Below are 26,177 nucleotides of genomic sequence, written 5' to 3' on the forward strand. Positions count from 1 at the left end.
TTTCTCTCTGACCTGTTCACACTTCTTGCTCTGCCAGGGAGCCGACACCCAGTCTCATGCCTTCTCCTGACTCCTCTCTGGTGCTCGTGGGGTTAAGCCTTCAGGTGTTGCATTCTCCTGAGGCTTGCTCCTGTCTCAGTACAGGGGAGGGCTCCCTGGCTGCTATTGGAGTCTCATGCTGCTGTCAGACTCCTTGCTCCTATCAGGGGCTGGGGCGGGAGCTCTGGTAGCATTTAAGCTGGTGAATTACACCTTGTAGTTGCCAGTGTATGTTTGGTCTCCAGCTACACCAGCGTATCTTATTGTTCTGCTTGATATTGTGACACTTGGACTTGGACTTGGACTTGGCTTTTTGCCTCATCCTCTGTACTGCGTTACCTCTCCTGTTTGACCTTGGACCGGACTCTGTTTACCCCTTGTTTGCTGATTCGGATTTTGACGTTACCTCCTGTAGCTGACTCGGACTGCCTGACCTGTTTGTATATACCTGTCTGTGTGTTCTGTCTACCTCCCCGTATCCCTAGGTAAGTTAGGGACTGTCGCCCAGTTGCTGCCCTATGGGTTAGCCTAGGGGGGCAAGCAGGTAGGGACAGGGGTTGCGGGTCTAGACTAGGGATTTCCATCTTCCCGGACCCCAGGACTCCCTGACAAATGGCTGTAGGAAGAAATCAATGTAAGTGCACGCCCCCTCACAGAGACCCCCGATGCCCGAGACAATGGGCCTACCTGGAGGGACTTCAAGGCACTTGTGCACTTTTGGTAACATATAGAAGGTTGGGCACGTAGGTTTGTCGACAGTCATAAATTTCAATTCTTTTTTCGTGATCGTGCCTCTCTCCACAGCAGAGGGGGAGGAGAGGAAGGGGGGGAGGAGGAGAGGGAGGAGAGGAAGGGGGGGAGGAGGAGAGGGAGGAGAAGAAGGGGGTCCCCAGGAGTCCTTCCCGCTCTACCCTCCCATGCTTCCAAGTATGAGAACGCTAAATCAGGGGTCGTACACCTCAACTCAACTCTGCTCGGGCAGCCGAAGCCCCCCCAGTGTCCCGCTAATATCCGCCTTCAGGTACCAAGTGGTGAATCTATACGGGTATACAAAGGCATGAATTTGTTGTTGTGAGAAACGAGTCAGTAAGAAAATCTTCCATTTTTGGAAAAAGCTTTTCGCGTGTTTATCCGTGTTGCGTTCAGCCTCTAGCCGATCCGATGCCAGGAATAGTTTCAGATCCTCAATTAGCATTGGCACCGTAGGTACCTCCGGCTTCAGCCATTCGCGTAGTAAGACGCGCTTAGCTACTAATAGTATGACATGGACTAATGCTGGCACTGATCGTAGGCCTGACTCCTCTGTCACCGCCTGAGCCACACACTGGAAAATCAAGGTGACCGGATCCAGAGGCAGCCTGAGTTTCCAGTGGGAGAGCACATAAGACACCACTTCCTGCAAAAAGGCCTGTGTGAACGGGCAGGACCACATGCTGTGCCAGAAATCTGTGGCTGGCACTTTGCACTTAGGACAGTGTAAAATCCTATCCGGATACATTGGATTGGCTGGTAGATTGAAGCCAAAATAGGCATGGTGCATTACTTTAAAGAAAGTTTCCCGCCATACCTCACTAACTACATGCTTTCTCACTCGGGTCCATCCTTCCAGGATTTGTTCCCCCGGTTCATCCACCCCCAATTTATCCCCCCACTTGTTGAAAATTTCTTGTTTACGTATGGTCAGAAAAGTGTCATTCAGCGCCCTATATGTCTCAGAGAGAGTCACCTGTCGCGGAGCGGGACCGAGAAAATTATCAATCGTATTAGACGTAAGTTCATTCGCTAAATTGGCAAGCCTCCCTTTACAGAACAACATCACCTGATGTATAGCGAGAAAGTGGCGGTCATCCAGATCGAATCGATCTTTGAGTTCAGAAATTGTGAGCCACCGTTTCTCTCCCTCATGCATCAGGTGACCTGCCGTAAGTATGCCCTTTTCCTTCCACTCATTGAAGGTGGCATTCTCCCTCCCCTGCGGGAATTCAGGATGGTTCCATAACTGCATTCTCTTAGATAGCAAAAAAGGCAAACCACACAGTTTACGGACCTCCCTCCATGCCAACACTGTGTCTCTTATAATAAGGGAGCGTCTGAGCAGAGGAGGTAAAGAGGGAATCTTTGTGTGTAGACACGACTGTAGGGCCCACGGTGCCGCTAATTCCATTTCTAAGGGTAGGACAGAATGGTAGCTAGTAGCATGTAGCCAATCCATGACGTGCCGCAGAAGACACGCAAGATTGTATCCCCGAATGTTGGGGAAATTGATTCCCCCATCGGATTTGGAAAGCATCAGTTTTTGGAGGGAAATACATGGTCTTTTGCCGCCCCATATAAAATGTGTGAACGCTGCATTGAGCCTTTTAATGTCCTTGTGTCTAAGAAGAACTGGGATCGTTTGTAGGGGATAAAGCAATTTAGAGAAACTTAACATTTTTACTAAGTGGCACCGGCCAAGAAAGGAGATGGGAAGAGAAAACCACCGCTTCAGTTCCGTGCATATTTTGTCAAAAAGAGGTGGATAGTTAAGCTGATATAAGGAATGTGGATCTGCCCCTATTTTTATGCCTAGGTAAGTGATACAATGTTTTACGCTCCCAGAGAGACCCATAGATGCCCAGAATCTATGAGGGAGTTTCCTCCCTAGCTCCAGTACTTCGCTCTTCGAGGGATTGATCTTATACCCTGAAAACGTGCCAAAGTGGGAAATGGAATCCAGAACCCCCTGTAGTTGAGTCTGAGGATGGGCCATAAATAGAAGAGCATCATCCGCATACAACGCTAGCTTGGTGGTGGCCTTCCCCACCCGGATCCCCTCGTAGAGTGAAGACTGCAGAAGGTGCCTAGCCAAGGGCTCCAAGGCTAAATTAAATAGTAGCAGTGACAGGGGGCAGCCTTGGCGGGTTCCCCTGCACAGCGGAAAACTAGGGGACAATTGAGCAGGTAACACTATCCTAGCCCTAGGGTTACTATAAAGGCCCCCTAGAAAGGTGCGAAAGCCCCCCGTGATACCGATGCGGTCCAACACCATCCCCAGCCAGTCCCATCTCACATTATCAAATGCTTTTTCAGCATCTAATCCTAACAAAATTGGGGTCTCACCTGGCTGGGGATCGTGTCGTGTCCTATCTAGTATCGTCAATACCTTTCTAATGTTGTACACCGCAGACCGCCCCTTCACAAAGCCCACTTGCGTCGTGTTTACTAAATCAGGGAGCAGAGTGCTGAGTCTGTCCGCCAGAATCTTGGAGGGGATTTTTAAATCTAAATTAATAAGGGATATTGGTCTATATGAAGAGGGCAATAACGGGTCCTTATTGGGCTTTAGGAGAAGTTTGATATGGGCAGTGTTGGCATGGATTGGGGTGGAACCTGTGTGGAGCATATGGTTGAAGAATGCAGTCAATGATGGGGCTATCTCCTCCCTCAATGTCTTAAAGAACTCCCCCCGTATAGCCGTCCGGGCCTGGAGCTTTGTTATTCGCGAGGGCCTTAATAGCCTATAGAACTTCCGCCTCCGAGAAGTCTGCATTCAGAGCTTTACGCTGGTCAGAAGTGATAGATGGCATAAGCACAGAGTCAAGGAATAGTCGCCCCTCCTCTGAAACTGTCGGGGGTGACTGATACAGGTTGGTATAATAGTGTTCCAGCAGTTTCATGACTGTTGCTGGATCATTATGAACGTGACCCGTTGTGTCCCGAAGCGCTGAGGAGAATACTGACCTTTTGCCAGTCGAGCCAGCAGTCTCCCAGATTTATTGCCAAAACGGAGGTATTCCGCCTTCAACCTGTCCGCAGACGCCTTTACTTTGCGCTCTGCCCACACATCGAAGGCTGATTTTGCTATTTTCCAATCGTCACATCGAGACTGGGAAGGTGAGTTCAAATAGGCCGTATAAGCGTCCCTGAGCCTATCACTAGCCGACTTAAACTCTACCTGCGTACGCTTTTTAATAGTGGACATATAGGCGATCAGACGCCCCCGCAGGACCGCCTTTGCAGTCTCCCAGTACAAGGGTGCATCACTAGAGTGCTCAGAGTTGTTGGACAGAAATTCCGCCCATCAACCTTTCAGTGCTACCACAAATTTTTCATCTCGAACCATGTAGCTCGGGAAGCGCCACACGAATTCTTGGTGCCGTTTATAAGTACTGGGGATTGTAAGTGAGATCGGGGAATGATCTGAGATCACTAGATCGTGTATGTCCGCCTTTTCCACTTTGTCCACTAGTGCGCTGGACACATACAAATAGTCAATCCTAGACCACGCCTTATGGGCGTGAGAATAGTGGGAGTATTCCCGGTCAGCCGGGTGCAGCAATCTCCACGGATCCTGAAGGTCTAGTGTTTCTAGAAAAGGTACCAGCACCCGATCAGAAGAGCGAGCCGCTCTTGGAACTTCTGTAGAGCTTTTCCTGTCTTCCCTCACGTTTAGTACAGAGTTAAAATCACCCCCCACAATTTTGTTGGCAGTCGGGTCCGCGCTAATTTCTGTCTGGGTATTATGGAAGAAAGACTTATTGTCCCCGTTAGGACCATATAGGTTAAAAATGCTGTACTCTATTCCTTCCACTGTCATCGTCAGTTGCACTCGTCTACCCTCGCTATCCGTGGCATGAGAAGTCACCGAACCCTGAAAATGTTTACTAACTAAGATAAGCACCCCAGCCTTTCCATTCACTGCTGATGACCCATATACATCTCTTACCCACAGTTTTCTCATTCGCTGCATGTCATCCCCCGCGAGGTGTGTTTCTTGTAACATGGCGATATCTGTGTGTAAGCGGTGTAAGTGCCTCAGTACCTGAATGCGCTTATTAGGCGACCGTAGACCCTTTACATTCCATGAGATCACCTTCATGGCGGATATCTCTGGTGGCTACGAATACAAAATCACAGATTAATCACAGAGAAAAAGAGAAGGAAGATCCTTCAGCACTAAACGCGCTCACGATCCCCACAAGCACCAAGGCGTGAGCCCAGCATGGGAGGGTGAAGGGAAGGGGGTAGGGAATAAACTAAATAAAACAAAAAGGAAGGAAAGAGGAGGAAGAAAAAGGTAGTAGGAAAGGAGGAGGAAAATGAGAGAGAAAGAAAAAGAAGAGAGATGCCAGGTGAGGCAAACCACGCAGTCGCAGTGATCTAAAAGGAATGCGTGACCCAGCAAGCTCCCAGTTCCCCAGGTGCGTTTAGAGGGAGACAAGCTCCGTACTAGACCCTCAACACCGAGGTATGGACCTCCTTTTTTCCAACATGGGGGGACCCATCAACCCCCACCCCCAGAGACTATAAACCAGCAGATACCCTTCATAGGGCCGGATACCCTCTCACAGATGTATCAGAGACATAGTAAACAAAAGGGAAAAAGAAAAAACATAAGCCATGCCTCAGCATATCGCGTCCCATGCAGCCCGTTAGAGTACAGGCGGGCGTTATGACCTTGGCCATCATACCACTGCATGACTCCCCCAAACAGATCCACTCCCCTGATAAAGCCCCACAAACAAAGCAGCAGGATGGCAGCCGTGACAGTCCCTGTAAGGAAAAAAGAGGGTAAGGCAACCAGCAGACATTAGAATACTGCTGTGAATAATGCAGCTTTGGGAGAGGCAAAGCATCCAGGCAGTTTCTCAACGCCCCTCATCTAGGGCACCCTCCCTGGGCGACCTGTGTCCCGGAACCCTGGAACTAGGGGAAACAGGGTCATCGCGCCGTACTGAAGCAGGTCTGCGTGTGTCTGCAAGCAGCTCCGAGACCAAGGATTCCGCTTCTTCCGGGGTCCTACACGTGGCAGAAGAGCCATCCTCCAGTTGGACCTTAAGTATCGCTGGGTATTGCAGTTGGAAGCGTATTCTGCGACGCTATAGTTCTGAGCAGATTTTACTGAAGGTGCGTCTGCGCCTGGCCACATCGGCCGAGTAATCCTCAAACAGTAGGATTCTGCATCCTCTAACGTAGATTTGCGCATTGCGCCTACGGAACGCCCGCAGCAATTCCTGCTTATCGTTGTAGTCCAACAACTTAAAGATTACTTGGCGCGAGCCCGGGTTCTCTCCCTGCTGAGCTCTCCCGCCATCACGTTGCACCGGCGGGCCGACCCGATGCGCCCTTTCCACCCTACAATAATGATCCAGTCCTAGAAGCTCTCTCTCACATATATAATGCAGTTCTGATGGCTTAATTGAATCCGCCATGCCAACTATGCGCAAATTATTGCGCCTCGTACGATTTTCGATGTCTTCAAGCTTCTGCCATAGACGAACATTCTCACTGCGCAGTGCGCCAATAGTGTCCTCCAGCTTCCCCTGCGTGGTCCGCACCTCCCCCACACTTTTCTCCACTGCCTCCACCTTACTGTTAGTTGTTGTCAGGTCCGCCTGGAGCTTTGCCATTGCTGCCTGGAGAGCCGCCTCTACCGCATGTTGTATATCAGGCACCAATTTGAGGGATACCTCAGCCGCCAGCCGGGAGTAGTCAAACGGAGCAGTCAGGTGGTGCCTCACCGGCGTGTCACTGCCAAACATGTCCCTCTGAGAAGAAATCTCCTCCGTCATTGCGCCGGGTACTGGGGCTGCAGCTCGTGGTGGCAAAGATGGCGTCGCTGGGAGCCGTGCTGCGGGCCGCTGGTCAGTGTCTGCCTCCTGGGGTCTAGCGGTAATGCTGCTGCGAAGGACGTAGCGGTCCATACGGGATCTCCGGGATTATGTGAGTCTCTCCCGATTAAATTACAGCTCCTAAAGCCGGTTCTAGCAGGTCGACCGGGCAGGTGGAGGTTGATGGGCGCAGGAGAGCAGTTACATGCGTCCTCCCATGTCGGCGCCGGAACCGGAAGTCGAAACGTCTATTATTAAGTTGTCACTGGGCTTCCAGGATGTACATGTCAACAGGCCAGAGGACCACATTGCCCCCTCTGTCGGCCTCTTTAATTATAAACTGACTGTTTTCTCCCAAGGTCTTTAAGGCTAATCTTTCTTCTTTAGACAAATTTTCTCCCTTGTTCTTGTCCAATTTGAGAAGTTGTACTTCTCTCATCATAATGTTAAAAAACATCTGGACACATGAAAAGAGTCTAAAAGAGGGAGTGGCCTGAGAGGGCGCATTAAGTGTAAACCTGGTCTTACCTGTAGCTGTTTAACCATATTGGAGAAGAGAAATGAGGTCCTGTAAAATTCTTCGATCTTCGTTGGAGACTGTATCAAGCAGTGAAGGCTGATGGTAGAGAACTTTGAATGTCAATTGCCTACAAAAAAGGTAAAAATCTTTTGTGAATTCAAATTTGTCTAGTCTTTGCATTGGAGCAAATGTCAGTCCCTTTTGTAGGACTGACCGCTCAGCATCTGATAAAGCATAAGACTACAAGTTGATTATTTGCAGGTCATCCGCAGACAAACATTCTTGTGTGACAATTAGAGGGTAAGTACTTATGGTCTCGAGCGTTGTTTGGCTCGGTGATACACTGGGGATTTTTCCCTGTGTGTGGGCGCTCTTTTTCTTTGATTTTTGTGTCTTGCCTCTGCCCCTCCGGGTCCCCCGTCGGTGTCGCTGGCATCCGTGGATAAAAAAATCACTAGTTTGTGAATCGCTATTATCCACTGGAGTGGCAGCAGATGACTTAGATTTAGCCCTCCCCCGCCTGTTGCCTCTATGTGTCCACTTGAAAACATACCCAGTTTCAAAGTCCTGTTTGTTGCGTGAAAATTTATGTTTCTTCCCTGACATCACCTCCTTCTCATATTTATCTATTTATGGGGAAAACATATGCAAATTGATAAGTAACTGGTTGTGTGATAGAAAACAGAGGGTGGTCATTGATGGAACATATTCAGATTGGGTTTTAGTTACTAGTGGGGTACCACAGGGGTCAGTGTTGGGTCCACTTATTTTTAATATTTTTTTTAATGATCTTGGAGAGGGCTACAGAGTAGAATCTCCATTTTTGCAGATGGTACTAAACTGGATAGAGTAATCACCAGAGAGGATGATAATATCATATTACAGAAGGATTTGGAGAAGCTGGAGGCTTGGGTGGTGAAATGGCAAATTAAGTTTAATGTGGATAAATGTAAGGTTATGTATTAGAAAGAAATAATAAGTACAGTTATGTGCTAAATAATAAAACACTGGGTAAAACTGCTTCCGAAAAGGCATAATTCAACTTTAGTGATTAGCGCCAGGCAGCAGCTGTCAAGGCTTATAAAATAACGGGATGCATCAAAAGAGGCCGAGATGCTAAAGATGAGAACATAGTTTTGCCTCTTTATAAAACACTGGTCAGACCACATATGGAATACTGTGTACAGTTTTGGGCACTGGTATATAAGAAGGACACAGCTGAACTGGAGCGGGTGCAGAGGGCAACAAAGGTCATTAAGGGAATGGGTGGGTTACAGTACCAGGACAGGTTATCAAGCTTGGGGTTATTTACACTAGAAAAAAAGATGTCTTAGGGACGACGACTGATTACAATGTACGAATATATGATTGGACAGTACAGAGATCCTTGTAGTAATCTTTTTACTCCTAGGTCTGTAACCATTACAAGGGGGCATCCTCTACGTTTAGAGGAAAGAAGATTTCACCATCAGCATCGACGCAGCTTCTTTACTGTACAAGGGAGGCCTGATGGACTCTTGTCTTCTTTCAACCTTATTAACTATGTTACTATGTTCACCTGGGTCCAGATGCTCCAGAGATGTTTCTGCTAGTTTTCCTCTCCAAACTATCTGAGAAAGGACAGGGGTAAAATAGAAGGTGATGGTGCAAGAGAGGGTGACTGCCCTATTCCTAGCCCACAAGAGGATTGGCCACTACGGGTTTTTGGAGGGGGAAAAAGCAAGCATGACTGCCTTAGTGGGACTTCTGCATGCTCTTTGCTTGACGGCCTCAGTGGGATTGCTACACCCTTATTGCATGATGGCATTAGTCATTGCATTAAACATCATTTACTATAGTGTCAGTGCTCCTTGTTGCTTCCCAGTATGGTAGTGGTGGATCCATTGGAACTGGCTGCAGACCTTAGGCAGACTCAATAGCCTTCTTATAGCTGGGCAGAAGCAGGAAGGGATCCACTTGCCATGGATGCATATAGTCCTTATCCTCCTCAGGCCACTCCATAAGCACTCAAGGATGCAAGGGCTCCTCTTCTTCCTTAAGCCACCACATAAGCACTCGTTGACGGCCAGAGCCAAGGTAAGCAATTTGTTGAAGAGCACCTGCACCACGCTGCCAACCTTTGGACATACTTTTCTCTGCTGAGACAGATGTCAACAACCACCATGGGGCAACAGCTGTTTCAATCCATCATCAGATCAGGCCTGATGAAGTGCTCTTGATGTGTGAAACGGCTGTTGCCCCATGGTGGTTGTTGACATCTGTCTCATATGTCCCATTTTATTTTGTGGAGGAATTTGCATGGAATAAAGTATTTATTTATCTGAAGATTACTGGTGAGTTGCTGCTCCTTTCTCTCTAGTTTATGCTTTTCTTTTACTGTAACTTCACTTTCATGCAGAGGAGAAAACACAGGAGCAGAGACACAGCTCCATAGGGGCGGAAAGACAGGAACAAGATTTACTTTCTACCAATTTGGATGTGTTTTTCTGGTGAGGTTACGCTGCAAAAGTGCAAGCAGAAAGAAACACTGGAAACCGACGCTTCACCCATACAAAGCAATGTGACATAAAAATCTCTCTTTGCAGTGAAAAAATGCACATTTGTACGCAGTTAAAAAAGCTACAATAGTCTAAATATGGTAGCTGCAATCAGTTAGCTGTTTTACTGCGGTTCGATTAAAGTTCGATTCTAACGAACCCGAGTTTTATGCCAATAGTCATTGAACCTCCTGAACAGTACTTTTGAAAGATTCCCTCATCTCTACCTACCACAAATCTCCCCTGTACTAAATGTTTTTCTGTTTCCTCCTGTGTATTACAGATCAGCTATGGAGCCACCGACCACTCACTATCTGATAGACGCCTCTATCCACATGTTTTCCGCACAGTCCAGAATCACCACGTCCACAATATGGTAATAACCAAACTGGTGAAGCACTTTGGCTGGACCTGGGTTGGGATTTTAGTATCGGATAATGATGCCGGAGAGAATGAGCTGCAGATACTGACAAAGTACATGAGAGAGGACGGAATCTGTGTCGCTTACATTATAAAACTTACAGAGGAGAATAAGGAGGATAATGAGCGGATATCACAGATGTTACAGAGTCCACAAGTCAGTGTCATTATTATATGCGGCACCTACACCGATCATGTAGTTGGTTTACTAGTTAACTATGAAGCTATATTTCTAAGCAAAATTTTCATCCTTCCACCATCTTGGGCTTTCAGTTACCTTGTATCAGAAATGCAATTTCCAGAAATGAATGGGAGTCTAGCCGTGGACTTTTCATCACAACCTTTTCCAGGAGAGGAAGATTTCATGGAAAATTACAGGAAACTCTCTAATAAATTGAATGCTAAGGGGCTATGGATAGAATTAGATTTACTAGCAGGAAATGGAGATAAAGATTCCTTTATTTTCTATAATTCAACAGATAACTGGAATAACAAGACTTATTTTCACACTAAGCCAAGTCTGAGGAATCACCTCTCCTCCGGGGTCTCTCTGAGAGTGTATCACGCAGTAGAAATCCTGGGAAAGTCTCTACATGAAATGTTCTTATATATAAAAGACAAATATCAAGACAATTCTATCCCTGGACTTCTACAATATACCCGGAGGTTACAGCGCTACCTACTGAGGATGAAGTCTACACTGGATACAATGGCATCTTCATATTACTTCAATGACCAAGGAGAAGCTGCACATCCATATAAGATAATAAACTGGGTATATATAAATAAGACCCCACATATGGACGTACGAAAGGTGGAAATAGGAAATTATACCCCCTGGGATGTCAGTGGTCAGAAGCTTTACATGAATCTCCAGTCTATAACCTGGAAACATACACGGGAGGTTAGATGTGTTACATTATACATTTGATCACCGAAACTTTTTAAATTGTCACTGTAGTTTCGAAAAACATTTTACATGTCACAGAGACATCACAGAGACAGGTCAAAAGTTTGATCAGTCAAGGTTTGATTGTTCACACCTGTACCGATGGGCGGGGAAAGGACCGTGCTGTAGTGTATCCTCTCCCCACTTTGTGTACGGAAAAAAAGAGTCAGGCTTATAGTGGAGCTCTATGAAGGCCAACTCTTTTTTTCCATACACAGAACAGGAAGAGGATACGGCACAGCACGGTCCTCTCCCTGCTCGTTCTCCCGACCGGTACAGGTGTGAACACTTAGACCCGGACTGATCAATGCTTTTGACCTGTCTCTATGATGTCTCTATGACATGTCAAAAGTTTTTCAAAATGACAAGTACGCTTTAAGGACATGGCCTAATATTTCAAATCTGTTATTTTATGTGATGATAATTTTGGAATGCTTTTACTTCTAAATCATTCAAAGAGATTCTGAGATTTTGCATTGTATATTATGCAATGGACAATAAACTGGTCCCGCAGTTTCCCTTGCTCAGACCCCCGGCAGTCAGTGCTGTGTAACGTTAATCACTCGTTAAAAGTAAAATCAACTGCTGAGAAACCTACAGGAACCTATTTTAGGATATCACTTTCCTGTGTAATTTGAATGTTCAGGGTTGTGGATGAGATTATAGTGAGGTCTCTGCTCTTCCTTAGAAACAGCGCCAACCTTGTCTATGGCCAAGCTTAGCATTACAGCTCTTTCCCAGGGAAAATAGGCAGAGTTTCCCTTTTAACCTCAATCCCAATCCCATTAAAGCCAAAATGTAGCTTGTAAAGATATGTTGGTAAGATCACATCATTTCTAATAAATAAATAAATAAATATATATATTAAAAAGTCTCAAGAGTTTTTTTACTATTATTAATATTAGCATCAATAATTCTTATTATTACTACTACTTTTTATTTTTGTTGAGGAAAAAACTTTAAGAAATGTATGTAAAAATGTTACATATTTTCTCTATTACGGCCTCTGCAGTTTGCTGTGGGTTTTGCTTTCATTCAACTCTTGTACACAGCCCGAGTAATGTTCCCCTTAACGACATCGGGCGTAAACTTACGCCCTCGCGCCCTGGTACTTGGCGCATCAGGGCGTAAATTTATGCCCGATGTTTCCTCGATCGCTGCGTGTTCGCACACAGCGATCGGGGAAGATGGCCTGCTATAAATCATAGCAGGCCATCTTAGCTTCTCGGCACGGGGGGTGGTTAACACCCCCCGTGCTTACGATCGCCGCTATAGGCTGATCAATTCAGATCAGCCAATAGCGGCGATTGGAACCTTTCCGGGTCATCGGACGGCACCGACCGCCATTACTGTAAAAAGTAATGGTGGTCACCGTGCCACCGGCCCGATCGCCGTGAACGGCCGGCCGATACCGGACGGCCGTTCATGGCGATCGGGCCGGTGGCACGGCGATCAGAGTACAGTAAAATAGTAAATACCTGCCCTGGACCCCTCAGCTAGGTAGCCAAGGGGTCCAGAGCAGGTATTTGTACATTACTCACCTGTCCCGGTGTCCTGATCGGCGTCTTCCGGGTTCGCGGCGTCCTCCGTCTTTCCGGCGCGTCTTCGGGTCTTTCCGGCGGTCCCCATCGGCTTCTTTCGGCTATTTTCGGCTCCAGCCTCGTCATTTTCCGGATTTTGCGCTCTGCTGCCCTCTAGCGGCTGATATATGTAATACACTTATCAGCAGCTACAGGGATGTTCAGAATGTAGAAAAAGTTTTTTTTTTTTCCAAATTTTTTTTTCTATTTTCCGCACCCTATCGCCGCTGAGTGTTGATCAGCATTGCACGAAAGTGAGCTGCTAATCAGCAACTCCTCCTTTTTGGCGTAGGGTGTTTTTTTCTATATTCTACTGCCACGGTCTGCTGATAAGTGCCGCACATAAGTGCGGCATTTATCAGCAACTCCTTGTAAAAAACACTACATTACACCACACTACATTGAATAAAGTTTGACACTACACCACTACATACCCCATATACCAATCCCCGTATAAAGATGACCCCCAGGGTGTTTTCGGCGTCAGAGGGATACGTTATTATTGCCTCCGACACCGAAACAGCCAGTGAGGATGAATGGGGGGATCCTTCTTTCCTCCATTCATCCTCATCATCCTCATCATCCAGTGATGTGTCTTGGTGTAGCGTAGCGTACGCAGCCCCCCAGACACGTCTTTTCCGCCAGTACCGTCCCAATAAGAGATGACGGTATGGTGTGAAATTCTACAAACTGTGTGAGCGTACCTCAGGGTACACTTACAGATTTAGGGTACGTGCACACTGCGGAATGGCGAAGGATAACCCTTCATGCATTCCGCAGTGTGCACCCACCGGCGGACTGATTCGGGCGCATGTCTCTACCCGTGTCATAGACTCCATTCTATGCACGGGCGGATTCCGTTGTCCATCCAAAGAATGAATACGTTGGACAGAGAGCGGAATCCGCCTGTGCATAGAATGGAGTCTATGACACGTGTGGAGACGTGCGCCCGCATCAGTCCGCCGGTGGGTGCCAACTGTGGAATGCACGAAGGATTATCTGTCTCGATTCTGCAGTGTGCACGTACCCTTAGAGTGTATGTAGGAAGGGACACCCGAATGCAGCCCCCAGATGCCCCCTCCCCCCCATCCTCGGAACAAGTGGAAAGATCGTCCGGGAACTGATCTTCCTACTGCTGGTTAAAGGTCACCACCTGTACGGGGATAACTTTTATACCAGCACCCCCTCTTCCGGTCCCTCGCTGCCCGAGCTACTGTAGCTTGCGGCACGATCCGAACATGTCAGAAGTAGTAATAGAGCCCTAATATTTAGCAGCCATGGAGCGGACCCAGCGCTTCTGGATATGAGGCACCCCGTATCGCACCAGGACAACATTTTCCAGGTGATGTTCCCCACACTGGAGAAAGGGAGACCCCAGAAGAAGTGCAGAGTGTGGTGTAACAAGGGGATCAGGAAGGACACCATTTTCCAGTGTGACGCCTGTCCTGATCACCCCGGCCTCTGCATACTGGATCGCTCCAAGGCGCACCACACGTCATTGGGGTTCTACATTATCTAAATTCTGTCCCTTATTCCTATTTCAGGGGTCACGTTGATCTGGGGATTATTCTGATCGCCAATATGGAATCGGGAAGGAATTTTTCCCCTGTGATGAGGCTACTGTCGTCTGCCTCACGAGGGGTTTTCGCCTTCCTCTGGATCAACACAGGTTGAATTTGATGGACACCTGTCATTTCCAACCTTATAAACTAATAATTAGCCCAATACCCCCAAATAAATTAGAATTGTCCCTTTTTCCCAGCTAAGTAGGTATGGCCGCCATTCCCATTAGAGGATGCCATGATACAATTACAAAGCCTCTGTGCGGCCAGGACAGTAGAAACCCCCCACAAGTGACCCCATTCTGGAAACTATACCCGATAAGGAATCTAACAAGGGGGGCAGCGGGGATATGGCCCCCTGGTGACAGCCACATTTGGGACGTGAAAATGAAAAAAATGGTATTTTTTATTTTTCCGGCACATGTTCTACGTAAGTGCCTGTCACCAGTGGGGTCCATATCCTCACTGCACGCCTTGTTAGATTCCTTATGGGGTGTAGTTTCCAGAACGGGGTCACTTGTCGGGGGTTTCTACTGTCCTGGCAGCACAGGAGCTTTGTAATTGCGACATGGCCTCCATCCTCCATTCCAGCCTCTAAATGGCGCTCTGTCCCTTTGGTGGCATGCCCTGTGCCCATATGGCACATTATGCCCACATGTGGGGTATTTTCGTACTCAGAGGAAACTACCCTACACGTTTTGCGTTCATTTTTTTAACCCCTTGTGGAAATGGAAAAAATCAAGGCTAGACCAACATTTAGTGTAATTTTTGTAAAATTTTTACTCTAAATCATTAATCTTGTCATGATTTTTTCATTTTCACAAGGGGCTAAAAGATAAAAAAAAACAATAAATGTGTAGAGCAATTTCCCCTGAGTAGGGAAATACCCCACATGTGGACATAAAGCGCCGTGCGGGTGCAGGGTAAGCCTCTGAAGTGAAGGAGCGCCATTTGGTTTTTGAAGGCTGGATTTGGATGGAATGGATTTCGAGGGGCCATGTTGCAGTCAAAAGGCCTCTGTGTTGCCAAGACAGTTGAAACCCCCCACAAGTGACCCAATTATGGAAACTACACCCCTCAAGGAATGTAACAAGGGGTGTAGTGAGCATATGGACCCCACTGGTGACGGCCACAAATGTGGAACAATGTGGCGTGAAAATGAAATATTAAATTTTTTACACTATAATGTTGGTTTAGCCTTGAATTTATCATTCTCACAAGGGGTTAAAAGAGAAAAAAAAACACACAATATGTGTAGAGCAATTTCCCCCGAGTCCGTAAATACCCCAAATGTGGACATAAAGCGCCATGTGGGCGCAGGGCAAGCCTCCGAAGGGAAGGAGCGCCATTTGGATTTTGGAGGTTGGATTTGGCTAGAATGGATGATGAACGCCATGTTGCATTTACAGAGCCCTCGTGCTGCCAAAACACTGGAAACCCCCCACAAGTGACCCCATTCTGGAAACTGCACCCCTCAGGGAATCTAACAAGGGGTGCAGTGAGGATATGGACCCCTTGATGACGGGCACATTTGTGCCATGAAAGTGAAAAAATGAAATTTTTTACTTTCACGTCACATTGTTCCACATTTGTGCCCGTCACCAGTGGGGTCCATATGCTCACTGCCCCCCTTGTTAGATTCCTTGAGGGGTGTAGTTTCCAGAATGGGGTCACTTGTGGGGGGTTTCCAGTGTCTTGGCAGCACAAGGGCTCTGTAAATGCGACATGGCCCTTGAAATCCTTTCCAGTGAAATTCAGCTTCCAAAAGCCAATTGGCGCTCCTTCCCTTTGGAGGCTCGTCCTGCGCCCCCTTGGCGCTTTATCGCCACATGTGGGGTATTTCCGTACTCGGGAGAAACTGTGCTACACATTTTGTGTCTTTTTTTTCCTCTTATCCCTTTAAGAAAATGAAAAATTCAAGGCTAGAACGTTTTAGTGTAAAAATTAAATTTTTCTTTTTTCACGCCACATTGTTCGGAAAATCTGTGAAGCACCTGTGGGGTCCAAATGCTCACCGCACCCCTTGTTACATTCCTTGAGGGGTTTAGTTTTCTAAATGGTGTCCCTTTCGGGGTGTTTTTTAGGTTTTGGCACCCCAGAGCCTCTGCCAACCTGAAGTGGTACAGTCAGAAATGACCAAATATAACGGAGGCGTTGAAATTCACTAGGCGCTCCTTTGTATCTGAGGCTTGTGGTTGCGTCAAATAGCACAATAGGGCCACATATGGGGTATTTCTATAAACTGCAGAAACGGGGCAATAATTATTGGGGTGCATTTCTCTGGTAATATGTTTATAATTATGAAAAATATTGGATTACAATAAAATCTCTGCACAGAAAATTAAAATTTTCAAATTTCTTACACACTTAGCTTTTATTTCTGTGACTCCCCTAAAGGGTTAAAACACTTTCTGGATGTGCTTTTGCAGAGTGTGGGGGGTGCAGTTTCTGAAATGGGGTGCTTTGTGGGGCTTTCTAACATACAGGCCCCTCAAATACACTTTAAACCTGAACAGGTCCCTAAAAATATCTGATTTTGAAATTTTACTGAAAATTTGGAAATTTGCTGCTAATGTTTTACGCTTCCTATTGTCTAAAAAAAATTAAAAATTGTTTAATAAATGCCGCCAACATAAAGTAGACATGTTGCTAATGCTATTTAATATATAATTTATGTGGTATAACCACTTTCTGTATACGCAAAAAAGTTTCAAAGTTGGAAAAATGCAATTTTTCACATTTTTTCACATTATTTGGGTTTTTTTCATAAAGATTCGTTATGAGTATCGACTCCAATTTACCAGAAATGTAAAGTAAATAAAGGGACACAGGTCATATTCATAAAATTTGTCTCTGTCATTAAGGCCATTTCAGGCTCTGTCCTTAAGGGGTTAAAACCATTCTTTGTTTGTTTTTCTTTCTATTTACAGTCTGTATAAAGTAATGAAAATTTCCTTGCAATTTTCCTACCAAAGATCATTTATACAGTTGCTTAATTTTGCATTCAGGAAAGAAAAGAAGAATATAAAACAATCAGAGAGCACTGTGGGTAATGGTACAAGCTGCTGCTGGGAGGAAGGGGTTTGATGTCATCGCTGTAGCCAGTACTATGGAGGCAGACCTTGCTTCGCCCCATAGCAGTTGCGTGGTCTGCCTCCATGGTAGCTACTGTACATTACTGACAGTAGCTGTCAGGAATGTGCCTTTGCGCTCCTCAGTTCGGGGCATGCAACGCAGAAGGCACTGAACCTTGTGTGAACAGGGCTCTGTTTTTATCTGTTCAACCTCTCAGCCTCTGGCAATGATAGGGTTACTGTTCACTGCTAGCTGATTCCTGCAGCTGAGGAGTCTTGGGTTTCCCTTGACAGGCAGGTGCCTCTGCCAGTGAGGGTCTTTGTTTAGCTGAGCGCTGGTCCAATGAAATCAAGACCAGACTCCTGGTTCTGCTGTGTGTTTCTCTGACCCTTGCCTGTTCCCTCTCTGTCCTATCTGCCGTCTGCCCTGATTTATAGCCTGTTCTTGTTTACTGACCCGGATTGTTGACCTTGGATTTATTGTGTTTGTTCGTCTGACGCTGTTCTTTGTTTCATCCTATTGAGTATAGGGACTGTAACCATGGTTTTCCGCAGTCGCCTAGGACTGTTTTGTGGCAAGTAGGCAGGGACAGTGGGCGGGGTCAGCTTGGTACTCACTGTCCTTGTCTTGTCCGACTGCCTTTAGCCATACCTGATGCTGACAGTAGCTCTTTAAAGATATGTTCTCACTAAGTAAAAAAGAAGCCATATTCTCAGGTATTTTTTGTAGTAAGAAACCAGTCTTAAGGGAATCTATCAGGTCTGTATTAGGTAAAGAGCTGCAGACACAGGCAGATGGCAGGTGATAGGAACATAAAACAAATGATGGAGGTGGGGGAGGCGGTGTGCATGCTGTAGCTCCTAGTACAGACCTGACAAATTCCCTTTAAATTAATACAATTACAGAGAACATCAAAACTCAAGGTGTTCTTTAGAAAAAAGTGACCTGTATAAATGTTTCCACCTTGCACAGTCATCCGCCATTGTGGTGTCAGGATGATATACTGCATATGAATGGACACATCACCTCCTGTAGTATACACCCTCCTAGGTCACTATTACATTTATCACACATGTACATTCAGTCTTTTTTCCATTCTGTAAGATTTCTTGTCTTTTCGTTCAGGTCCCAGTATCCCGCTGCTCAGACCCATGTCTACCTGGAAGCCGGAAAAAGCCAGGAGAATCCATCCATACCTGCTGCTATGACTGTGTCCTGTGTTCAGAGGGAGAGATATCCAATATATCAGGTATATAGTGGTGTGAGGATACCAGGGTGGATAAATACAAAGAAAGTCAAGAGTTAAAGGAGAAGTCCAGTAAAATAAGGCAGCCGGTAGGGGCAGGGGGGAAATTGATTACAGTACCTTTCCTCATTCCTGTGGTGAGCAGCGGGACCGGCCTCAGGACATTTCCCTCCGAGTTGTGATGACATCAAAACTTGGAAGAAAAGACTTTTTCCAGCTGATGGACTGGCCGCTCATTCAATCAGTGACTGGAGTGGTGTCCCACTCTGCACAGTCATGCTTGATTTGGAGATCCCGGAGCCCGGCTGGGGTCCTGAGGCCGGTCCAGTCACTCACCACAGGCACGTGAGAGGTAAGTCAGTGCTCATAATTAATTTTCCCCCTTCCCCCTGCATGATTTTATAAATCATCGAACTTCTCTCTTCATAATAGATGAGCTAGGGATGAGCAGATTTACAGTACTAGTGAAATGCTTCATTAGTCTCGGTGGTCGACTTATCAGCCGGCTTTCTTTAAACTCCATGCCACTTTTCCCAGTTTCCCCAGATCCAGCTTTTCCCTGCACGCAGAGTGGAGTGGCATGAAGCTGAGCCCAATACACTGCTATGGGAATATGAGAACAATCGAGGCTCCTCAAGATGACAAAAACTAATATTGTATCCAATAATAATAAGAAATATTTTGTTTTTTGTTTTTTTTTCTTCCAGAAAACAAAAGAAAATTTAAACTTAGGAATGGTGAGATAGCCTGAGGGGGGGGGGGAATGTAGTTTTCCAACTGCTCAGGTACAGAACTGTTTTCTTCACAGTTAGGGTATGTGTACACTACGGAATCTGGGTGAATCACCCGCCGCGGATTCCACAGCTTGCGGCAGTGTGTGTCTCTGCTCCTCCCATTGACTTCATTCTATGATTTGGCAGATTCTGCTGTCTGCCCAAAGAAAGCACCCGCTCATTTTTCGGGCAGGCGGCGTCGTCTAACACACCATAGAATAAAGCCTTCAGGAGCAGCGGAGACACGCGCAGCCACCAGAGGAAGGAAGGAGGAAGGTTTCAGTCACCTGTTATAGTCAGTGGGCAGGTAAACACCAGCTAGGCAGGGATTGTGGACTGGATACTTCAAAGTTTAAGCTCAATGGCAGGCAGTGGCCAATCACAAAGACAGCATTCAACTGAAGGGTTGTCCCGGAGTAGTGTCACCACTATTCCGTGGCAGGGTGAAAATGTTTTCACTGCCCCTCTCCAGTGCTGTTTCAGGGACAATATCGCTTGCCACGGCCTTCAGATTGAAAGCTCCTGTTGAGTCTTGCACTCCCACAAGCTTGCACTCAGAAACTCTACTCAGAAGCTCTCATGGAGGAATGTCCAGAGAGACATGAATTGGAAGGCAACGTAGAGACTGCACGAGTCTTGGGTCTAGAGGAAAAAGCATTTGTGCAGCAGCGTCACAGAGAACACATCGGTAAGTCCCAGGCACTCCTCCACAGGCTAACAGTACACCTGCTGAAGGACCACCCAATGAGATCAGCAGTCTGGCAGTTCTTCCATGTTGGAGGAGGAAAAGACATTTGTATCAATTGCAACCATGAAGTGGGTCGGGTTTGGGTTCAAACCAAGGCACCACTTCTATGCGTAAGCATATGAAGCGACACCACCCTGCTGCCTGGAAGAACAAGGACCCTCACGCAACGTACTTCTGGGTGGAAGAAAGATCTGCAGCTACCATCGAGCAGCCCATCCTTACAAGCCAGGATTCTGCCTTTTCTGTGGCCAGCAGTCGGTCCCAGGCTTCTATCTCTACCTCCTCCACGGCTCACAGTGAGCAAACACTGTCATCGGTGAGACAGCAGTCGCTGGCTGAATCTATCACAAGGAGGCAGCAGTACTCCTACAACTGGCACAGAAATTAAACACCCACCTGTCTAAGTTTATTGACTTACAGTCTCTCCTGTTCAAATTGGTAAACTCAGCCATTTAGCGACCTGATGGCTTTTGAGCAATAGCAATGGAGAGTGCCCAGTCACCATTATTTTGCCAACAAGGAAATTCCATCTATGCACAGGTACCTGCAGAAGGCTGGCGACTCTTTGCGGATGTCTGTCTCTCATCAAGTGCACCTAAGCGCAGATGTATTGAGTTCCAGCTATGGCCAGGGGCGATATATGTCTGTGACTGCCCACTGGATAAATATCCTTCCAGGATAGCAGCAGCAGCAGCAGCAACACAGAGTAACGGAGGTAACACAACTATCTCCTCTGCATGCCCACATGCATAGGTCCCTCCGCTCCTTCCCAGGACTCAGGGATCTGCTGAAGAAACTTTGTATCCACTTTAGCCACTAGTAAGTGACACAAAACGCCCTCCACAAGATCCAATGCACACTCGGACGGCAAAAACATTGGCCTATTTGCGATGTGCCTACACAGTGGAACTTGTGCCTACAAATGTTGGATTCCCTCTACCAACAGTGATTGGTGGTCTTGGACTTCCTCATCAGGCATTCTTGCACCTTCTTGTAGAACTGCAATTTCAGGCTATGTTCACACAACGTATCAGACCGGCCGTTCCGTGACCTCGGCCGGGTCACAGAACGGCCGGTCTGTGCCCGGATCATCGCGGCCGGTACCTAGGTAACGGGCGGATGATCCGTCCGGCTGCAGAGCTCTGATGCATCAGAGCTTTCCACAGCGCACAGTGAAGCGAGCGGCCGGTACCACTCGCTTCACTGTGTGAACTGACAGGTCTTTCTGCGGCTGGAATTCACTGGATTCCGGCCACAGAAAACTGACATGTAAGTTATTTGCGGCCCCGTATGGGATCCCGGCCAGAGCGTATACGATGTGTATACGCTCCGGCTGGGATCCTATATCAGATATGGTTATGTTGCGCCCTGCAAAAAGTACGGCCGTTGTTACCGATAGCAACAACGGCCGTACCTATACGTAGTGTGAACATAGCCTCAGACTGCGAATTAGCAAATGATGCGTGATGTCTGCCGATTGCTTGTACCGGAAGCCACTCTGTTGGTCGGCCGCAACGACTACAGCGTAAATGACGTCATCCCCCTGCTTCACGTCATGTAGACCGCACTCATTTACATAATCACTGATGCTAATTACAGCAGTGTGACCGTCAGATACGCAAGGGAAAGACATGGGAGTGGCCAAAGCGAGGGTGGGAGGGACACTCTCATACCCCATCAGTGGTATGCCCCTCCCCTGTTTATTTAAGCTGGAGACAGGTTAACCCCTTAACGACTGCGGTCGGTGAGGGAGTTCAGACCAGGGCCGCGCGGCGGCTGTGCTCTGAACCGCCACAGTCCCGGGTGCCGCATGTAGCTCGGGGCCGCGGCTAGTAGCGGGCATGGTGCAATCGCCGTGCCAGCTAATCAAGTAATCAGATGCAGCTGTTAAAGTTGACAGCTGCATCCGATTACTTGCTGCAGCTGATCCCTGGTGTCTAGTGGTGGAGATCGCCCCCCGGGACGTTGTCCCGGAGGAGCGATCCCCGTGTCTTTACCTGGCCGGGGTCTCCACCGTAATGGTGCTTATCCGGGCTCAGCACTCGTTTGCTTTCAGCTGCAGCAGCCGAAAGCAAACCAGTGCCTATCTCATGGATCTATGCTGTATACTTATACAGCATAGATCTCAATGAGAGATCACAGTGCTTATACTAGAAGTCCCCCAGGGTGTAAAAAAGAAAAAAAAAAAAGTTGTCGTCAATAAAAAGCCCCCTTTACTTATAAAAGTTTGAATCACCCCTCTTTTTCCAGGTTATAAATAAAAATAAATAAATAAACATGTTTGCTATCACCGCATGCGTAATTGGCCATACTATTAATTTATAACATTCCTGATCTCGCACGGTAAACAGCGTAAGTGCAAAAAAATCCCAAATTGCGCATTTTTGGTGGCATCAAATCCAGAAAAATTGTAATAAAAAGCGATCAAAAAGTCAAATATGCGCAATCAAGGTACTGATAGAAAGAACACATCATGGCGCAAAAAATGCCACTTGACACAGCCCCATAGACCAAAGGATAAAAGCGCTATAAGCATGGGAATGGAGCAATTTAAGGAACATATATTTGTTAACAATGGTTTGAATTTTTTACAGGCCATCACATAATATAAAAGTTATACATGTTATATATCGTTGTAATCATAACGACTTAAGGAACATGCATAACAAGTCAGTTTTACTCCAGGGCGAATGGCGCAAAAACACATAACCCCCCTCCCTTAAATAAACAAAATGTGTTGTTGTTTTTTCAATTTCACCATACATTTATTTTTTTTCTGGTTTTGCAGTGTACTTTATGCCTGTCATTGCAAAGTACAATTAGTGTGGCAAAAAATAAGGGCTCATGTGGGTTTCTAGGTGGAAAAATGCAAGTGCTATGGCCTTTTAAGCACGAGGAAAAAACAAAAACGCAAAAATCAAAATTGGCTCCATCCTTAAGGGGTTAAACACCTCAAGGGATGCACACAGGTTGCGTCTTTAACTTTGTCCAATCAGTAACCCGGTCTTGATATGCAGGTGTCAGGACAGGGGAGGTAGGGACATGACACGACAGTGAGCCCTGATGCTGAACCCACCAACTGTCTCTACCTACTTGCCTCAAATGGCCCTAGGCAGCCGCGGACAACCACAAAGACGTTCCCTGTACTAGATACGTGGACATAGAACAAGACAGACAAACAAACAAATTAGCGGATAGTCAAACAAGCAAGGTGAGAACCAAAGGTCAGCGTAGTACAAAATCAGGTTACAATCGAATAGTCAAAAAGTCAAGCCAGAGGTCAGGTAAAAAAGTCAAGCAAGCAGATGGAGTTAGGACGGGGAGTGCAGGAATAGACAGGGGGGGAGCTGGGATCAATGTGTTAATCTAATAGCCAGCGCTGGGGCACTGCCTTAGATTTATTTTATGCTGAACCAGAGCCCGGTCCGAGTCCCCAGTGGACCAGCGTTCAGATCTTCCAGATTCCAGTTAGGAAGAGAAACCAGTCAATGTAAAGACCTACTCAGCTGGAAAAATCAAGTCTCCCAGTAAATCAGTTTAACTCCCGCATTGCCAGATAGCTGAGAAGGAAGCAGGTGTGGCACATAGAAGTAAAAAAAGGCTCAGTTCACACCAGGTTACTGCACAATCCTGACAGCAGGCCCATATTCAACAAGCTTTTTAAACATACCTTTTCCTACATTTTTTTTTTTTTTGGGGGGGGGAGTGTACTATATAAGAAAATATAGTAGCGAGAGAAATTATTCTACTACTTAAGGCAGAAAGTCAGAGTCCTGCCGCTGCTTCCACCTCCCTTTGTCTGTCCTAGTACATTCAGGGTAAAAAGCAGTCCAGAATCCTGTGTCTGTCCTAGGACATTAGAGGTCAAAGAAAGTTAGAGTCCTGCCACTGCCATCTCTCTATGTTTGCGCTACATCCCTCTGGTCGAGGAGAGTCATAGTGCTGCTGCTATCTACTGCTGTCCTGTGATAAAGTGTCATTTTACCCCGCTTATCCACCAACATCCAATGATGTCCATAGAGAAGAGGTAAGTATACACCGCTGATTCACCAATGACCATTGACGTCCTAGTGTCCTAGGTAAAAGCTTAATTTGATGCCGCTGTCTTTGGAGAAAATGTCTCTTTATGCCGCTCATTTGCCAATATCCACTGCTTTCCTGTGAGAAAACTGATTTTACTCTACTGCTCCACCGCTTTCCTGGGAGGAAACTGATGTTACGACGCTGCTTCACTGATGTCCACTGCTGTCCATGGCGGAAATTGGATGATTGACATTTTTTTTTAAATTGTGATGGTCCAATTTTTAACACTTATACAAGAACATACATCAACAAACTTGTCCTTCTGTTATAATACCAGTACTGTAGCTAGTATAGTTTGGATTTTTTAGCTAAATTTATTAAGATTAGATTAGCGAATACTAACGATTTTGACCCAAAATTTGCAACGCTCGCAAAACGAATTTTCGGCTGCTTCACTCATCTCCAATTATAATGAAATCTCATCTTTAGGAAACTACATGGAGGGACGAATGTATTACAATATATCCTCTTCTATATAATTTTACACTGTGATAGCAATATGGTGAGGTAATTGATCTAGGCAGTTTACCAATATATTGTTATGTCCAGAAACCGACAGAAATTATTTCCTTATAAACTCTTCACCAATAATCCAATTACATAAGATGGTTTCACCAATAGTTGTGGTAATGGAACGTCATAAGTGGATGGATAGATGGAGATAGTTTATGCTTTTGATATGAATATGTTATGAAATCTTCCTACAGATTCTGAAATCTGCTATAAATGTCCAAGTGATGAATGGCCGAATGAGAAGAGAGACCGATGTCTGCCCAAAGTCGTGGATTTCATCTCTTACCACAATGACACAATGGCTTCTGTATTTTCCTGTGTCTCGCTCTTCGGATGTCTTGTGACCGGCTCCATATTGGGAATATTTATCTCCTATCGGGACACTCCTATTGTTAGAGCTAATAACCGGAACCTGAGTTATCTCCTCCTGGTTTCCATCTTCCTCAGCTTCCTCTCTGTCTTCTTGTTTCTTGGCCGTCCCAGTGATGTCACTTGTCGATTACGTGAAACCAGTTTTGGAGTCTTCTTCTCAGTTGCCGTCTCTTCACTTCTCGCCAAGACTGTGATGGTTTGTGTTGCTTTTAAGTCCACCAAGCCTGGAAGCCCTTGGAGGAAATGGCTGGGTGTGAAGCTGCCCTATACCATAGTGTTGTTGTGTTCATCCATCCAGGTTATAATCTGTGTTATCTGGTTGTCTATCTCTCCTCCATTCCAGGATCTGGACACTCAGTCAAATCCTGGGAAGATCCTCATTCAGTGTAATGCAGGGTCAGATATCTGCTTCTACTCCATGTTGGGGTATCTGGGGTTCCTGGCAGCGGTGAGCTTTGTTCTGGCTTTCATGGTGAGGATATTACCGGACACTTTCAATGAGGCCAAGTACATCACCTTCAGCATGCTGGTGTTCTGCAGTGTCTGGATCGCCATGATCCCGGCTTATCTGAGCACCACAGGGAAATCCATGGTGGCTGTGGAGGTGTTTGCAGTGATGGCGTCCAGTGCTGGACTGTTAGGATGTGTGTTTCTCCCCAAATGTTTTATCATTTTATTTAGATCTGAAATGAATAGAAAAACCGACCTGCTGGGGAAAAGGAAGGAATGACTGGGAAATATCACACTGCCTGATAATAGGGATTTATTGTGAATATTACACTTACATTGCCAAGACCCCTGCAATAAGCTCACTTGGAAAATGGCTGTTTGTTTGTTTGTTTTTACTTTGTAAAATAGACAAGTAGACAAATTTTTAAAAATATTTAATAACTGAACTTTCAGACTGATATAAAAAATTCCATTACTGTTACCACCACTCACTGTTACCCTCTGTTTTTTTTATTCTCCCAGCTTCATTTGTCGTCACAATCCTACAGGCTGAGCGGGTAGTTCCCGTGACTGCAGAGATGTTCCCCCTCAGGTACTGACTTACTGAGCAGGCATTTCTGAGCCAGGTCATGATGTCACTTCACTGGTAGATCCAGGGGACCGGCTGAGGACCATGAGGGGTGGTGCTGCTGCTATGGGGGTACAAGGACATGTAGGTAT

At 46.3% G+C, this 26,177-nt stretch overlaps 1 protein-coding gene across 1 annotated transcript; it reads left to right on the plus strand.

Moving 5' to 3' along the window:
• Nucleotides 1-9,162: 9,162 nt before the first annotated feature.
• LOC138796427 (vomeronasal type-2 receptor 26-like) lies at nucleotides 9,163-25,737 on the plus strand. The gene is made up of 5 exons (XM_069976027.1): nucleotides 9,163-9,225; nucleotides 9,970-10,881; nucleotides 18,398-18,521; nucleotides 19,839-19,979; nucleotides 24,830-25,737. The coding sequence occupies exons 1-5, from the start codon at nucleotides 9,163-9,165 to the stop codon at nucleotides 25,735-25,737; spliced, it is 2,148 nt and encodes a 715-aa protein (XP_069832128.1).
• Nucleotides 25,738-26,177: the final 440 nt, after the last annotated feature.

This window comes from Dendropsophus ebraccatus, chromosome 7 (genome assembly GCF_027789765.1).
Source record: "Dendropsophus ebraccatus isolate aDenEbr1 chromosome 7, aDenEbr1.pat, whole genome shotgun sequence".
Taxonomy (NCBI): domain Eukaryota; kingdom Metazoa; phylum Chordata; class Amphibia; order Anura; family Hylidae; genus Dendropsophus; species Dendropsophus ebraccatus.